The 18,398-nt window shown below is 38.3% G+C and overlaps 2 protein-coding genes across 2 annotated transcripts in view; both read left to right on the top strand.

Moving 5' to 3' along the window:
* Positions 1–8,875: 8,875 nt before the first annotated feature.
* Positions 8,876–10,036, top strand: LOC135619556 (protein GOS9-like). The gene is made up of 3 exons (XM_065121671.1): positions 8,876–8,934; positions 9,349–9,537; positions 9,619–10,036. The coding sequence occupies exons 1-3, from the start codon at positions 8,932–8,934 to the stop codon at positions 9,853–9,855; spliced, it is 429 nt and encodes a 142-aa protein (XP_064977743.1). The 5' UTR covers positions 8,876–8,931; the 3' UTR covers positions 9,856–10,036.
* Positions 10,037–15,773: 5,737 nt separating this feature from the next.
* The window catches only part of LOC135619554 (jacalin-related lectin 19-like), a 34,323-nt gene continuing 31,698 nt past the window's right edge, over positions 15,774–18,398 (top strand). The window contains exon 1 of the mRNA XM_065121670.1: positions 15,774–15,808. Coding sequence (XP_064977742.1) covers positions 15,806–15,808 — 3 coding nt within the window. The 5' untranslated portion in view covers positions 15,774–15,805. The remainder of the gene's footprint in view (positions 15,809–18,398) is intronic.

The following is an 18,398-nucleotide window of genomic DNA, read 5'->3' as shown; positions in this document are numbered from 1 at the left end:
GGGAGATGAACAAGAAGATTGTTGTGAGAATACTAGTGATGATACACCTATAGTTGATGATGTTGAACCAACTGAACAGGCACCTCCACCACTAGTTGAGATTCTATTGAGAAGATCCACTAGAGAACGACAACCCTCTACTAGATATCCTCCACATGAGTATGTTATGCTTACTGACGGGGGAGAGCCAGAAACTTACCAAGAAGCTATTCTACATGAGAATAAGAATGAGTGGGTTAAAGCCATGCAAGAAGAGATGAGATCCTTGCTTGAGAACCACAATTATGACTTGATAAGATTGCCTAAAGAGAAGAAAGCTCTCAAGAACAAGTGGGTTTATAAATTGAAGACTGAAAACAATAGCTCACAACAAAGATAAAAGGCACGACTAGTTGTGAAAGGATTCATTCAGAAGAAAGGTATTGACTTTGAAAAAATATTTTCTCTAATTGTGAAAATGTCCTCTATCCGAGTTGTTCTTGGTTTGGCTGCCCGCTTGAATTTAGAAGTTGAGCAACTTGATGTAAAAACAGCATTTCTTCATGGTGACTTAGAAGAAGAAATTTACATGGAGCAACCAGAAGGTTTCAAAGTCAAGGGAAAAGAAAATATGGTGTGTAAGCTTAGGAAAAGCTTATATGGACTCAAACAGGCACCTAGACAGTGATATAAGAAGTTTGATTTCTTTATGATGAGCCAAGGGTATGATAGAACCACATCTGATCATTATGTGTTTATGAAGAAATTTTCATATGATGATTTATTATTTTACTGCTATATGTTGATGATATGTTGATTGTTGGCCATGATGTTAGAAAAATTGAAAAGCTTAAAAGAGAGCTAAGTAAGTCTTTTGCCATGAAAGACTTGGGATCGGTGAAACAAATACTTGGCATGAAAATTCTTCGTGATAGGAAGAAAAGGAAGATTTGGCTATCTCAAGAGACTTACATTGAAAAGGTTCTTGAAAGATTCAACATGAGTAAAGCCAAAGCAGTTTGTTCCCCACTTGCAGGTCATTTCAAGCTTAGTTCGAAACAATGTCCTACAAGTGAGAAAGAAAAAGAAGAAATGTCCAGAGTGCCTTACTCATCTGCGGTAGGCAGTTTGATGTATGCTATGATTTGTACTAGGCCAGATATAGCTCATGCAGTTGGAGTTGTCAGCCGATTTCTCTCAAATCCTAGAAAGGAACATTGGGCAGTAGTGAAATGAATATTAAGATATCTAAGAGGTACTTTCAGGTTGTGTTTATGTTTTGGCAGTGATGAACCTGTGTTAGAAGGTTACACAGATGCAGACATGGCAGGTGATACTGATTCCAGGAAGTCCACTTTGGGATTCTTGATGACATTTGTAGGAGGAGCAATCTCTTGGCAGTCGAAGTTACAGAAGTGTGTTGCTCTATCAACCACAGAAGCAGAATACATAGCAGTTACTGAAGCCTGCAAGGAAGCTTTATGGATGAAAAAGTTTCTACATGAATTGGGGTTGAAACAGGAAGGATATACTGTTTACTGTGATAGTCAAAGCGTCATTCACCTCTCCAAGAATTCAACGTACCATTCTAGATCCAAGCATATTGATGTGAGATATCACTGGATTCGTGATATGCTTGAGATGAAAGAATTACAATTGGAAAAAGTACATACCAATGATAATGGTTCAAATATGTTGACAAATTCTTTGTCTAAGGAGAAGCTTGAAGCATGTAGGCAAAGAGCGGGCTTGGTACAGCCCACCATATGAGCTGGAGGGGGAGAATTGTTGGGTCCAGCCCATATGTGGGCTTGGACATATTGGGTAGTTTGAGCCCAAATGAAATAAATTAAAAAGATGAGAGAGAAGGTGAGGAAAATAGATCAGATTGCAGCGTGCAGCGTGCAGCGTGCGGCGGCGTGCAGAGGAAAGAGGAGAGAGAAATAGAGAGAGAAAGATTAGGTTTCTGAGTTTTCTGCTTGACGATATGTGGCCAAACGTTGTCAGTTTCGGCCCAAATTTTAAGTGAAGAATTTTTGTAGCAAACTCTACAATCCTAATGGTGTTGATCTGCAGTTTACCCTCTCTAAGGTACTTTCCTGTGATATCCACTTTGTGAGACCTAGAATTCTCTTTTGAGGAGATTCATCCTATATGATGATATGCTAGAGCCAAGATCTATGTTCTTATGTTATTTTGATCCTCTAGTTATTCTAGAGAAGACCTACTGTAAACCTATTATCATTATTATTGATAGTGGAAGTTTGAGGGGGACTACAGTTCCGTGGTTTTTCCCACATTGGGTTTTTCACGTTAAAAGATTTAGTCTCACTGTGTGATTGATTATTTGCTCTATTATTTATGCTGTGCTGGTTGATATTTATATTTGGATATCAAGTTGGTATTTTGATGAGGAACCTATTTTGATACACAAAGAGGGAAAAGAATATTCCGCTTTAACAACATTTTTCCCAACACTTTCAGATAATACATAGATTTCTATATTTACCAGAGGCTAGCTGAAAAAAATGGAAGTGTACCGAAAAAAACAGTGCTCTTTTGAATAGTTGAATCCTGCAGAGTTACTTTTTCGTATAATTCAAAACAGAAAAGAAGTTTTGGATCAAAAACAATCTAATGAATGGAAGGATAAGACTAAGTTTCTGAACTCCAATCCTTTACCGAGGACGAGTGAAAACCTCCATAATTGAAAGAATCCTGCAGTTTGTTTTTCGGCTTTATGAAGGACAAATCAAACAGTGCCTTCTCCTTCAGTGTTCACTATTTCATGAGCTGGAGTGGGCTACCACAAACAATCCTTAGTTTGGCCTGTTATGGATGAACTGATAGGAAAGCAATTCTTGGCTTCGGAATTCAATTGGCCATCTCTCATAAGCAACCATCAATTTCAGCTCTTACCCAGTCAAGTTGGCTTAAAAATGCATTCTCAAATCACAAGTCATCTTCCTCACCACACACTATTATGTGCACACGCATTTATCCTCTCCTTGTACCAAATTACTTTTGGGTGGAACAGATCCACTTTCTGGTTCCATGGATCACTCAATTATGTGATTTGACAACAATGATGACCTTCTCAAGGTTCTTGGAATCTTCATACAGCATTACCATCAAAGCTCACACACATCTCTTGAAGAAATTTCTATTCAAAACATGGTGTCAAGTATCAACAGGAGAAGAAAAAATCAGAGCAACATTATGAATGTCATCCACTCCATAACTTTCCATAATATTTAGGACTTCAAAATAGGTGATTTTAGGATAATTTTCTTCTGAATGTATTGGGTTTTGAGTTTATAATACAACTTGTGTCATGCACAAAACAACAGCCTTTTACTCAAACAAATAAGAAAGGTCATGTTTCTGCATCAAGAGACTTTCTTTGTTTTTTATATATGACAGTCATAGATAAAGTGGAACACATCTCACCCTATCATTTAGATTAATATTCTCTTGCCGACAGTTCTTATCTTAAACCTCTACTCTTATTGATGGGAGAAACTCTCCTAGTAACTTATCTTAAACCTCTACTCTTATCTTGGATCTAAAGATGGTGCCTTAGGACCGAAGGACTGAATAAGATTGTGCATCTCAGTTGAGAGATTAGTCTCTCTCTCAACTCTTATATTGGATCTAAAGATAGTGCCCTTGCAGATCAAAACATAGATATTGATTTCAATCATGTAATAAAAGATCATTTCTGTATTTAATATAAAATATTACAAGATTTTCGTTGAGTCAAACTTCCCCTTAGCTATCCCAAGTTGACTATGACGTATTAATCAGAAATAGTAGCCCTTCGTAGTTTTTAGATCAACATAGTTTTGATCATGTAGACATCTTCTTTACATTTTATTCATCTTCTTCAACATGTGTTTCAACGTTCTTCAGCATTCTTTTAGAGAATACACAGATTTCTTGAAGAAATGAGATAATGAAGAAAAGCACATTACAATTAGTATCATATTAAGTCTATTTATACATGATGAAAGATAAGATTTCTTTAACTGAGCAGAGAGATTGCCTCATGCAGTTGAGGAAATCTCTCTGTTATCATAGGAAATCTCTATGTAATAAAAATAATTTGTAAGCTAAAAGCTTCGTGAGTGAATCTGCTAGTTGATCAGTCGTTTGGACATAAGAGACACGAAGTTGATGTCTGACAACTTGATCTCTAGTGGTATAGACCAAATCGAGTTATTAGCCGGTTAGCCCATCAGGCTCAAGCTATTACTACCATCAACAGGCATTCATTATGTTGGAAGGCTACCATCAACAAGCGTTCATTTCATAGCTCGAGTCAAGCAATTGCCAACATCAACAGCTAGCACAGATTGACATCTCAACATTGGGGAGACATAGGATACAAGGTTTAGATTAGCATAGTTTTAATCATGTAGTTAGATTTTATGCTTTTTATAATTGAATATGATATATATAATATAGCTAATTAGATTCTGATGATATATATTAGCTAATAGAAAATAAATACTAGGATTCCTTAGGAGATAATATTGATGGGAGAAACTCTCCTAGTAGCTTATCTTAAACCTCTACTCTTATCTTGGATCTAAAGATGGTGCCTTAGGACCGAAGGACTGAATAAGATTGTGCATCTCAGTTGAGAGATTAGTCTCTCTCTCAACTCTTATATTGGATCTAAAGATAGTGCCCTTGCAGATCAAAACATAGATATTGATTTCAATCATGTAATAAAAGATCATTTCTGTATTTAATATAAAATATTACAAGATTTTCGTTGAGTCAAACTTCCCCTTAGCTATCCCAAGTTGACTATGACGTATTAATCAGAAATAGTAGCCCTTCGTAGTTTTTAGATCAACATAGTTTTGATCATGTAGACATCTTCTTTACATTTTATTCATCTTCTTCAACATGTGTTTCAACGTTCTTCAGCATTCTTTTAGAGAATACACAGATTTCTTGAAGAAATGAGATAATGAAGAAAAGCACATTACAATTAGTATCATATTAAGTCTATTTATACATGATGAAAGATAAGATTTCTTTAACTGAGCAGAGAGATTGCCTCATGCAGTTGAGGAAATCTCTCTGTTATCATAGGAAATCTCTATGTAATAAAAATAATTTGTAAGCTAAAAGCTTCGTGAGTGAATCTGCTAGTTGATCAGTCGTTTGGACATAAGAGACACGAAGTTGATGTCTGACAACTTGATCTCTAGTGGTATAGACCAAATCGAGTTATTAGCCGGTTAGCCCATCAGGCTCAAGCTATTACTACCATCAACAGGCATTCATTATGTTGGAAGGCTACCATCAACAAGCGTTCATTTCATAGCTCGAGTCAAGCAATTGCCAACATCAACAGCTAGCACAGATTGACATCTCAACATTGGGGAGACATAGGATACAAGGTTTAGATTAGCATAGTTTTAATCATGTAGTTAGATTTTATGCTTTTTATAATTGAATATGATATATATAATATAGCTAATTGGATTCTGATGATATATATTAGCTAATAGAAAATAAATACTAGGATTCCTTAGGAGATAATATTGATGGGAGAAACTCTCCTAGTAGCTTATCTTAAACCTCTACTCTTATCTTGGATCTAAAGATGGTGCCTTAGGACCGAAGGACTGAATAAGATTGTGCATCTCAGTTGAGAGATTAGTCTCTCTCTCAACTCTTATATTGGATCTAAAGATAGTGCCCTTGCAGATCAAAACATAGATATTGATTTCAATCATGACATAAAAGATCATTTCTGTATTTAATATAAAATATTAAAAGGTTTTCATTGAGTCAAACTTCCCCTTAGCTATCCCAAGTTGACTATGACCTATTAATCAGAAATAGTAGCCCTTCGTAGTTTTTAGATCAACATAGTTTTGATCATGTAGACATCTTCTTTACATTTTATTCATCTTCTTCAACTTGTGTTTCAACGTTCTTCTGCATTCTTTTAGAGAATACATAGATTTCTTGAAGAAATGAGATAATGAAGAAAAGCACATTCTAATTAGTATCATATTAAGTCTATTTATACATGGTGAAAGATAAGATTTCTTTAACTGAGTAGAGAGATTGCAGTTGAGGAAATCTATTGAGCTCCTGTCAAGGATACCGATCTTGGACCGATGCAATAAAAATAATTTGCAAGCTAAAGGCTTCGTGAGTGAGTCTGCTAGTTGATCAACCGTTTGGACATAAGAGACACGAAGTTGATGTCTGACAACTTGATCTCATACGAAGTGAAAGTTGATGGCAATGTGTTTCATGCGTGAGTGGAGCACTGGATTGATACATAAGTAGGTAGCTCCAACATTGTCACAATATATTGTAGGAGTATGGGTAGAGCTGACTTTGAGTTCCTTAAGGAGATTTGTGACCCAATTGAGTTCAGTAGCGGCGGTAGCAATAGCACGATATTCAGCTTCAGTTGTAGACCAGGCCATTGTCTTTTACTTCTTAGAACTCCAATTGATTAGATTAGACCTAAGAAAGATGACATACCCTGACGTGGAGGTTCTATCATTAAAGTTTCCTGCCCAATCAACATCAGCAAAGGCATGGAGATGAAGTTGAGTGGTTTTGCGGAGAAAGAGACCATAATTAAGGGTCCCTTTAAGATATCGTAAAATTCGTTTAACTGTAGACCAATGCATAGCAGAAGGCTGGTGCATGTATTAAGATAATTTATTGACTACAAATGAGATATCTGGACGGGTGAGTGCTAAGTACTGTAAGGAGCCAAGTACTTGTCGGTATTGAGTTCAGTCTGTGGTAAGGCTGCCATCACATAATTTGAGTGATTCACTAGTAAAGAGAGGAGTAGCAAATTCTTTCGCATCCTGCATATTTGTTTTTGATAATAAGTCTTCAATATATTTTCTCTGTGAGAGGAGGAGACCTGAGGATGTAAATGTCGCTTTCATTCCCAGAAAGTAGCTCAAGGGTCCTAAATCTTTGAGGGAGAATCAATCAGCCAATTGCTTTAAAAATATCTGAATCTCCAAGGGATCATTGCCTGTAACAATGATATCATCTACATATACTAGATGATATATTGTATTTCCAAGTTTTTGTCGTAGGAATAAAGAGGTATCAGACTTGGAGTTGATGAAGCCAATTGATATAAAAAAACGATCCAAGTTCAGTATACCAATCTCTTGGAGCTTGACGGAGTCAATAAATGGCTTTTTGTAATTTGCAGACATTTCTCGGATACTGGTGATGAACAAAGCCAAGGGGTTGCTGCATAAAGATATCTTTAGTTAGAATCCCCTGTAAAAAGGCATTGTTAACGTCCAATTGTCGTAAGTGCCAGCCTCTGGAGAAGGCCAAACTTAGAATAAGCCGAATTGTTATGGGTTTAACTATAGGACTAAAAGTCTTTGTGAAGTCAACTCCAGATCATTGATGAGACTCTTTGGCTACTAATCGTGCTTTATATCGAGCAACGGACCTGTCAGGGTTCCGCTTAATTGGATTATATATATATATATATATATATATATATATATATATATATATATATATATATATATTCTAATAGAAAAGAAATACTATGATTCCTTAGGAGATAGTGCACTAACTTATCGGACCGCATCTTTTAATATAACATATTCCAAGGTTTTCTTTGCGCCAAACTTCCCCTTAGCCATCCCAAGTTGACTATGACCTATAATCAGAAATAGTAGCCCTTCATAGTTTCTAGATCAGCATAGTTTTGATCAGGTAGACATCTTCTTTACTTTTTATTCATCTTCTTCAACTTGTGTTTCAACGTTCTTCAGCATTCTTTCAGAGAATACACAGATTTCTATATGTACCAGAGGTTAGCTGAAAAAAATTGAAGCGTACCAAAAAAAACAGTGCTCTTTTGAATAGTTGAATCCTGCAGAGTTACTTTTTCTTATAATTCATAAAAGAAAAGAAGTTTTGGATCAAAAACAATCTAATGAATGGAAGGATAAGACTAAGTTTCTGAACTCCAATCCTTAACCGAGGACGAGTGAAAACCTCCATAATTGAAAGAATCCTGCAGTTTGTTTTTCAGCTTTATGAAGGACAAATCAAACAGTGCCTTCTCCTTCAGTGTTCACTATTTCATGAGCTGGAGTGGGCTACCACAAACAATCCTTAGTTTGGCCTGTTATGGATGAACCGATAGGAAAGCAATTCTTGGCTTCGGAATTCAATTGGCCATCTCTCATAAGCAACCATCAATTTCAGCTCTTACCCAGTCAAGTTGGCTTAAAAATGCATGCTCAAATCACAAGTCATCTTCCTCACCACACACTATTATGTGCACACGCATTTATCCTCTCCTTGTACCAAATTATTTTTGGGTGGAACAGATCCACTTTCTGGTTCCATGGATCACTCAATAGCTAGCAAAGATTGACATCCATTCCAATAAACCACTTAAAAGCTGTACCGTCGACCGAACGAGCACAAGGGAAGGGAGTATGCATTATATGCTACGTTCAGGCCCTTTGAGTGAAGATTGGCAGCCATACACCAAACTTTCGTACGCTCACAAGTCTTTAAGGTTCTGCATGCAGAATGTGCAGCTAAGCATTTCCACCATGGAAGGACATATGCGACGTAGATGCTTGCCAAGCCATCCAACGTGAGATGGCTAAGATGACCATGAGATTCACGTTTACGTACCACAGCTTCCATCCTTGGCCGACACCCAAGTGTTACGAAGGATGAGATGGAGAGGGATCATCATCTCCAATTCAGCCCTTGTAGGTGTTTCTTTTGACTTCATCGCTTGCAGAACCTGATGTGGGTCGATCACGAGATTCACGTTTATGTAGGCACATGTTAACCTTGGAGGGCTACAAATACCCCCATCCTCTTCCCAAAGGGAGGACGTGCAGCATCCACCGTCTTCCCTAAGTTTCTTCCTGTGCAAAAGAAAGGAGTCTGCAAATGGTGAGAGAGGAGGCTTTGCCTCCGTGACGTCGTTCGTTCTCTTTATACATTCTTGCTGTGCAAATTGTGTGTGTGTTGTTGCACTGTGTAAGGTTCGATGCATGGTTTATAACGTAATGGCGTTTATTTGCATGCACTGTGTTGTTGCACTTGTGTAGGTAGCGATCACGAGTTTCACGTTTACGTAGGTACTATGCGTTTAACGTTTTATTTGAGGAAGATGGTTATGGGCCCACCAATGTAATATAGGTCCCAGAGGAAGGACGTGCATCATCATCGTCATCTTCTTCTCTTCTTGTCCACACACACATCCATATCTACATGCAAATGGTTCTTTCTCTTGATCCATTTCCTGCTGTGCAAGGTTTTGATGCATGGTGGTATATAACGTGATGGTGTCGTGCATGCGTGCAGGCGGGAGAGATCAAGGTGGGGCTGTGGGGTGGCAACGGAGGGTCTGAATGGGACATGGGGGCTGCCGACCGCATCACCGAAATCAAGATTGGCGCCGTAGAGGCCATCGACGCCATCGTGATCACCTTCATCCGTAATGATCAGACGGAGACCAAGCACTTCGGCAGCATCGATTTCAAACCCTACGTGGTTCGTCCACTTCGTCATCTTCCTCCTAATTAACATTATCGATTGGTTGTACCTCAATGACAGAAAAGTGTCGTTGTTCAGATTTCTCTGCAAGAGGACGAGTATCTTGTGGGCGTCGAGGGGTCTGTGGATACGATGTGGGGATTAACTCTGGTGAGGAACCTGACGCTGAGGACCAACAAGGACAGCTATGGACCTTTCGGCTCCAGTGGCGGAATACCTTTCTCTGTTCCGCTAGTCTCGGGTAAGATCATTGGCTTCTTTGGACGTGCGGGCGAAATGATTGAGGCCATCGGAGTTTACCTGGCACCGAACTAGACCCCTTGGACTGATACTGCTGCTTCAATAAATGAGTCTTGCTAATACTTGGACTCCATAATAAATGAACTGAAATGAACTGTTACTGTCATCGTACTCCCTCCGTCTCCTCCTTGTAGTCAAAGTTGGAGGTTATCATGAATAAAATAAATAAAGGTCCAGTTTGAATAAAATAAATAAAGTCACATATATATATGTATATACATATGTATATACATATATATATATGTATATACATATGTATATACATATATATATATGTATATATATATATATATATATTCATATATACATGTAGATATATACATATGTATATACATATATATATATAAATATATATATATTCATATATACATATAGATATATACATATGTATATACATATATATATAAATATATATATATATATATATTCATATATACATATAGATATATACATATATATATATATATATACATATATATAGTTTTTTTAAGACTCCTAGGACTTGTGTTAATATTCACATTAAAACCAGCTTTGGAATAACATGGAATACGCATGTATGGTCTCATACAGGATGTGGAAAATCAAGTTTTACTTCTTGATATTACCAGGATGCCACGTATAATTGAGCTTAACCAATGGATGGTCTCATGCAACGCATGTATGCTATAGATAAATAGTTTATAAATATCTCAACCGCTCCTTAGAGGATGACATATCACGATTCCAAATTACCTGTACTATTCCACATCTCTAATGGTGAGAGGCTTTCCTCCCCTCTTTTCTTTCTCTCTCTTTTTGGAACTAAGAAGACTTGGCTAAGATCGGAGGAGGTGACATGGTTTGCTTGTGTCCGAGCAAAGGTATCTTGAAGGGTGGGGAGGAACACAAAAAAAATAAGAGGATGTAAAGGGATTGATAGAGATGACACAGGGTATCAATAGGCACGAGGTCCACTCCTACTTGGGAAAAGGAAGCTTCTTCGACCTTTTAGCAAAAGGAAGCTCTCACGAGGTCAAGTGTGCCCGAAACTTTTGCATGACCATGGGCATGTTTGTTCGCACGAAAAATGATGGACATGATGCATTGTTGGAACATTATTTTTATTTTTAAATTAAATGAGAATTAATTACTTCATTTCTTGAGTAGCATCGGAGATAAAAACTCACGAAACTTTTGTGAATGATAGAAGCTCGTAAAGAGTTGTCTCTTGATTTACAATATAAAAACCTACTAATGAGTCAAATTAATCATGTAATATATATAAGATTGAAAATTAATTCAATCCAAAGATGTAAGTTTATTAAATTATGAATTAAAGATAATATATTATCTATTCAGCTGCATATATTTTTTATAAAATTTTCACTCATTTAGGATAACTATTTGATACGAAGTTAGAAAATTGAATAATGGTACGTTTAAGTCAAATTGATTAATATTTATATTTAGATTTGACAGTAATTCAATCCAACTTAAATTTATTAAGACATATAGTTTTTTTGTTGGAAATTAATAAAAAGTTTGAATGAATTAACATGTCCCTCTCTTATTTATACAGATTAGGAGGGAGGATTTCCCTCAACAGAATAAAAGATTTCCCTCAACAGAGTAGAGAGATTTCGTTGGGGAAATCTTATCTGCTATCATGCCCCCACAAGATAGTGCTCTTGTCAATGACACCAATCTTGGATCATTGTAATATAAAAAGTTCACAAGCGAGAGGCTTTGTGAGTGAGTTGGCTAACTGATCAGCCAAATAGACATGAAAACTCATAGCTGACGGCGGACAACTTGATCTCGCTCAAAATGGAAGTCAATAGCAATATGTTTCATGTGGGAGTGGAGCACCGGATTAGCGCACAGATAGGTAGCTCCGATATTATCACAATATATTATAGGAGTGGCGTTAATGTCGAGTTCCTTGAGCAGATTTGTGACCCAATTGAGTTCTATAGTGGCAGTGGCGATGACACGGTATTCAGCTTCAGTTGTAGACCGTGCAACTATCTTTTGCTTCTTAGAATTCCATCTGATTGCATTAGTGTCAAGGAAGACAATATACCTCGATATGGATATTCTATCATCAAAGTTGCCTGCCCAATCGGCATCGGTAATGGCATGAAGCTGAAGTGGAGAGTGTTTACAAACAAAGAGACCATGATTGAGGGTCCCCTTAAGATATCGTAGGATTCGTTTGACTACAGACCTATGCATAGTAGATGACCTCCGTATAAACTGTGATAATTTGTTGACTCCAAATGAGATGTCAGGATAGGTGAGAGCTAAGTACTGTAGGGAACCAATGACTTGTCGGTATTGAGTGGGTTCCATAGTAGGACTTCTATCAGATAATTTGAGAGAGCTACTGGTAGATAGAGGAGTGGTAACCACTTTTGCGTCCAGCATGTTTATTTTGGACAATAAATCTTGAATGTACTTTCTTTGTGATAGAAAGAAACCGGAAGATGTGAATATAGCCTCGACGCCCAAAAATTAATTTAGGGGTCCTAGATCTTTGAGCTAGAATCGAGCTGCCAACTATTCGATGAACAATTGAATTTCTATAGGGTTGTTGCCTATAACAATGATGTCATCCACATATACCAGAATATATATTGCATCACTATGGTGTTGTGGTAAGAATAACGAGGAATCGGATTTGGAGTTGAGAAAGTCAACTGAATTCAGAAAAGAGCCAAGTTCAGTGTACCAAGCTCTTAGAGCCTGATGAAGTCCATAAATAGCTTTTCAAAGTTTGCAGACATGCCTTGGATATTAAGGATGAGTGAAACCAGGAGGTTGGTGCATAAATACATCTTCAGTTAGAGTCCCCTATAAAAAGGCATTATTAACATCCAATTGGCGTAATTGCCAACCCTTAGTGGTGGTTAGACTCAGGATAAGTCTGATTAAAGTGGGCTTAATAATGGGACTAAATGTCTTAGTGAAATCAACTCCAAGTCTTTGATGAAACCCTTTGGCGACGAGGCGTGCCTTATATCGGGCAATAGAGCCATCAGGGTTCCGCTTAACTCAAAAAACCCACTTTCACCCGATGATGTTTTGTGTATAATGAAAGGGTACTCGATCCCATTTTGAGTTAAGGAGGAGGGCATTATATTCCTCACACATGGCGGTATGCTAATGCAGAGATTTTTGGGCTTGAGTTAAGATGGTGGGTTCAACGATGGTAGATGAGGAATCCACAATAGCATGAAGATTAAGGACCTGACGTGGTTTGAAAATACCACTCTTAGAGCGTGTAGTCACAGGATGGTAGAGACTACGGGACCGTGAGGTTGTGTTGTTGGAAGAAGCGGTTGAGAGTCATTAACACGGGCCGGGTAAGGTGGAGGTACGTCAGGGTCACTTGGCTGAGAAGAAGGTAAAGATAACGATTGTGATCCTAAACCAAGTACCTCAATAGTTGGAGAAGAGAGAAGTGCAGTAGGAATGAGCAATTGCTGAACCAGAGGAGTAGAATAGTGTAGATCATGAGAGGAGATACTGGACGATGTCATGGGAGGCTCGTCCGATTGGATCGGAGGTATACCCCAATAAGAAATGGTTAATGAGGTGGTCTGTATGGTAGGAGAGGTATAGTTGTGAAAAGGAAAAATAAACTCAACAAAAATAACGTGATGTGATATAAAAATTTTATGAGTGTGGAGATTATAGCAGCGGAAAGCATTATGTTCAAAAGAGTAACCTATAAAAACGTAAGGATTAGATCGAGATGTTAACTTGTGAAAGTCATAGGGATGCAACCATGGATAACATAGACAACCAAATACTCTGAGTTTACGAAGGTTTGATGGTTTATGACATAGTGTGTCAAAGGGGGATTGGTATTGTAGGACTGGCGTAGGCATTATATTAATAAGGTAGACGATAGTTTGAAAGGCTGCCATCCAAAAGATTGAAGGCATGGAGGCCTGATGGAGAAGTGTGAGCTCAGTTTGTACTATATGCTGATGTTTGCGTTCTGCGGAGGGTACCGAGTGTTCTTCCTCTTAGACTTATAACTGATTTGAGCTATGAAAGACAGTCCGAGCATTTTGTCCGCACGCTTCAAACAAATCTCATAGTTAGTATAGTTGTTTCCATATACTAGAAGATATATTGTATTTCCATGTTGTTGTCATACGAACAAAGAGGTATCAGACATGGAGTTGATGAAGCCAATTGATATCAGAAACGATCAAAGTTCAGTATACCAATCTCTTAGAGCTTGATGGAGTCCATAAATGACTTTTTATAATTTGCAGACATGTCTCGGATACTGGTGATGAACAAAGCCAGGGGGTTGCTGCATAAAGACATCTTCAGTTAGAGTCTCATATAAAAAGGTATTGTTAACGTCCAGTTGTCATAAATGCCAGTCTCCGGAGATGGCCAAATTTAGAATAAGCCGTATTGTTGTGGGTTTAATTACAGGACTAAAAGTCTTTGTGAAGTCAACTCCAGGTCGTTGATGAAACCCTTTGGCTACTAATTGTGTTTTATATCGAGCAACGGATCCGTCGGGGTTCCGCTTAATTGGATTCTAGTGATATATATATATTTTCTAATAGAAAAGAAATACTATGATTCCTTAGGAGATAGTGCACTAACTTATCGGTACTCGCATCTTTTAATATAACATATTCCAAGGTTTTCTTTGAGTCAAACTTCCCCTTAGCTATCCCAAGTTGACTATGACCTATTAATCAGAAATAGTAGCCCTTCATAGTTTCTAGATCAGCATAGTTTTGATCATGTAGACATCTTCTTTACTTTTTATTCATCTTCTTCAACTTGTGTTTCAACGTTCTTCTGCATTCTTTCAAAGAATACACAGATTTCTACATGTACCAGAGGTTAGCTGAGAAAAATGGAAGTGTACAAAAACAAAATAGTGCTCTTTTGAATAGTTGAATCCTGCAGAGTTACTTTTTCTTATAATTCAAAAAAGAAAATAAGTTTTGGATCAAAAACAATCTTATGAATGGAAGGATAAGACTAAGTTCTCAACTCCAATCCTTTACCGAGGACGAGTGAAAACCTCCATAATTGAAAGAATCCTGCAGTTTGTTTTTCAGCTTTACGAAGGACAAATCAAACAGTGCCTTCTCTTTCAGTGTTCACTATTTCATGAGCTGGAGTGGCCTACCACAAACAATCCTTAGTTTGGCCTCTTATGGATGAACTGATAGGAAAGCAATTCTTGGCTTCGGAATTCAATTGGCCATCTCTCATAAGCAACCATCAATTTCAGCTCTTACCCAGTCAAGTTGGCTTAAAAATGCATGCTGAAATCACAAGTCATCTTCCTCACCACACACTATTATGTGGACACGCATTTATCCTCTGCTTGTACCAAATTATTTTTGGGTGGAACAGATCCACTTTCTGGTTCCATGGATCACTCAATAGCTAGCAAAGATCGACATCCATTCCAATAAACCATTTAAAAGCTGTACCGTCGACCGAACGAGCACAAGGGAAGGGAGTATGCATTATATGCTACGTTCAGGCCCTTTGAGTGAAGATTGGCAGCCATACACCAAACTTTCGTACGCTCACAAGTCTTTAAGGTTCTGCATGCAGAATGTGCAGCTTAGCATTTCCGCCATGGAAGGACATATGCGACGTAGATGCTTGCCAAGCCATCCAACGTGAGATGGCTAAGATGACCATGAGATTCACGTTTACGTACCTCAGCTTCCATCCTTGGCCGACACCCAAGTGTTACGAAGGATGAGATGGAGAGGGATCATCATCTCCAATTCAGCCCTTGTAGGTGTTTCTTTTGACTTCATCGCTTGCAGAACCTGATGTGGGTCGATCACGAGATTCACGTTTATGTAGGCACATGTTAACCTTGGAGGGCTACAAATACCCCCATCCTCTTCCCAGAGGGAGGACGTGCAGCATCCACCGTCTTTCCTAAGTTTCTTCCTGTGCAAAAGAAAGGAGTCTGCAAATGGTGAGAGAGGAGGCTTTGCCTCCGTGACGTCGTTCGTTCTCTTTATACATTCTTGCTGTGCAAGTTGTGTCTGTGTTGTTGCACTGTGTAAGGTTCGATGCATGGTTTATAACGTAATGGCGTTTATTTGCATGCACTGTGTTGTTGCACTTGTGTAGGTAGCGATCACGAGTTTCACGTTTACGTAGGTACTATGCGTTTAACGTTTTATTTGAGGAAGATGGTTATGGGCATACCAATGTAATATAGGTCCCAGAGGAAGGACGTGTCATCGTCATCATCTTCTTCTTCTTGTCCACACACACATCCATATCTACATGCAAATGGTTCTTTCTCTTGATCCATTTTCTGCTGTGCAAGGTTTTGATGCATGGTGGTATATAACGTGATGGTGTCGTGCATGCGTGCAGGCGGGAGAGATCAAGGTGAGGCTGTGGGGTGGCAACGGAGGGTCTGAATGGGACATGGGGGCTGCCGACCGCATCACCGAAATCAAGATTGGCGCCGTAGAGGCCATCGACGCCATCGTGATCACCTTCATCCGTAATGGTCAGACGGAGACCATGATGGGGATATAAACAGTAATAACCTTTGTATATGGAGAAATACTAGAAGACCATAATATGCAGCAGAATTAAATGGAACCATAATCAAATAAAACACCAAGATATACGTGGAAAACAACTTCAATATAAAGGGTAAAAATTATGGGGCAAACTAGAGATAATCCACTATGAGAATAATGAATATACAAATCTCAATCTCTTACTCTAAACTCTAGCAACAATCTCAAGAGAATAACTGAGATACAAGGATCACGTCACTGCCCACAATATCTAAAACCTCCCCAAGTAATCACAACAAGAGTCTACAGTAGATTTGATCTAACCTGAGACAGAACACTACTAGATGATTGAGAACAACCTCTCTGCATTGTCCTTGTCTTCTTTCCTTTTTTTCTCTTCGTTTTCTATCTTGTTTTCCTCTTTTTCTTTGGAATCTCGTGACTATTTTCTTCTCCCAAGTTGCTGCCCTATTTATACCTTTTTCTGCCTCCAAAACGGAGCCACCACATCCCCCTAATGTTAATTAGGGTTAGGTTAAGAGGGAGTGAGCTGTGGGCTGCCCAAGCCCACTATGGGCTGAATCTGTGGGTTGTCAGCCCAACAACCTCCCCCTTCAGCCCATAAGGGAAGCTGTCTCATGACTCCTCATTGTGAAGCCATGCCGACCAGTTGTCGACATATCTCCTGTCTTTCTTTTGGTAAAGTTTTTGTCAACATGTCTGCTCCGTTATTATCTGTGTGAATTTTCTGAAGCTGCAACTGCTTCTCTTCAAATAAATTTCGAATCCAGTGGTATCTAACATCTATATGCTTTGACTTGGAATGAAACATTGGGTTTTTACACAAATGGATGGCACTCTGGCTGTCACAATGCACCATATAATTTTCTTGTTTCAGCCCCAATTCTTGTAAGAATTCTTTTATCCATAACATTTCTTTGCATACCTCTATAGCAACAATATATTCTGCTTCTGTGGTGGAGAGAGCAATACACCTTTGCAGCCTGGATTGACATGACACAGCTCCCCCTGCAAAAGTAAGTACATAACCTTAAGTAGACTTTCTCGTATCTATATTTTTTGTCATATTTGCATTTGTGTAACCTGTCAACACATGTGGACCACCTCCAAAGCTTAAACAAACCTTAGAGCTCCCTTTGAGATATCTAAAAATCCACTTCACTACTGCCTAGTGCTCTTTGCTTGGATTTGCAAGAAATCTGCTAGTAACACCAACTACATATGCGATGTCTGGCCTCGTACATACCATTACATATATTAAACTTCCAACTACTGAAGCATAAGGAACCTTTTGCATTTTCTCCTTCTCCTCATCAGTTGACGGACTCTTTTCTGAGCACAACTTGAAGTGACCTGCAAGAGGAGAACCAACTGGTTTTGCATTGCTCATACTGAATCTTTCCAATATCTTCTCGATGTATTTCTCCTGTGACAACCAAATCTTCTTATTTTTCGTGTCACGGGAAATCTGCATACCTAGTATTTGCTTTGTTGGCCCCATGTCCTTCATTGCAAAATACTCACTCAGTTCCTTCTTCAATCTGTCAATTTTAGACATATCTTTCCCAAGAATAAGCATGTCATCAACATAAAGTAAGAGAATAATAAAATCCTCACCAAACCATTTGATGTACACACAATGATCTGAAGCCGTTCTTTTGTATTCATTTTCTATCATAAATGAATCAAACTTTCTGCACCACTGTCTTGGAGCTTGCTTTAGCCCATACAAGCTCTTCTTCAATTTGCAGACAAAGTTCTCTTTACCTTTAACTTTGAAGCCTTCTGGTTGCTCCATATAAATTTTCTCCTCCAAATCCCCATGAAGGAAAGCTGTCTTCACATCTAATTGCTCAACCTCCAAGTCCCGACTAGCAGCAATACCAAGAGCAACATGAATAAAAGACATTTTAACAACAGGAGAAAAAATCTCTTCAAAGTCAATACCTTTCTTTTAACCAAAGCCTTTCACAACCAATCTAGCTTGGTACTTTAGTGGAGAAC

This window comes from Musa acuminata, chromosome BXJ2-8, assembly GCF_036884655.1.
Source record: "Musa acuminata AAA Group cultivar baxijiao chromosome BXJ2-8, Cavendish_Baxijiao_AAA, whole genome shotgun sequence".
Taxonomy (NCBI): Eukaryota; Viridiplantae; Streptophyta; class Magnoliopsida; order Zingiberales; family Musaceae; genus Musa; species Musa acuminata.
Note: the sequence above shows the minus strand (reverse complement) of the source record. Positions and strands in the feature narration are given on the sequence as shown.

Bases quoted from the DNA above. Each gene is read 5' to 3' on its own strand.
- LOC135619556 (XM_065121671.1), top strand. The intron at 9,538-9,618 runs GTTCGTCCACTT...GTCGTTGTTCAG, and splicing joins TCGATTTCAAACCCTACGTG to ATTTCTCTGCAAGAGGACGA.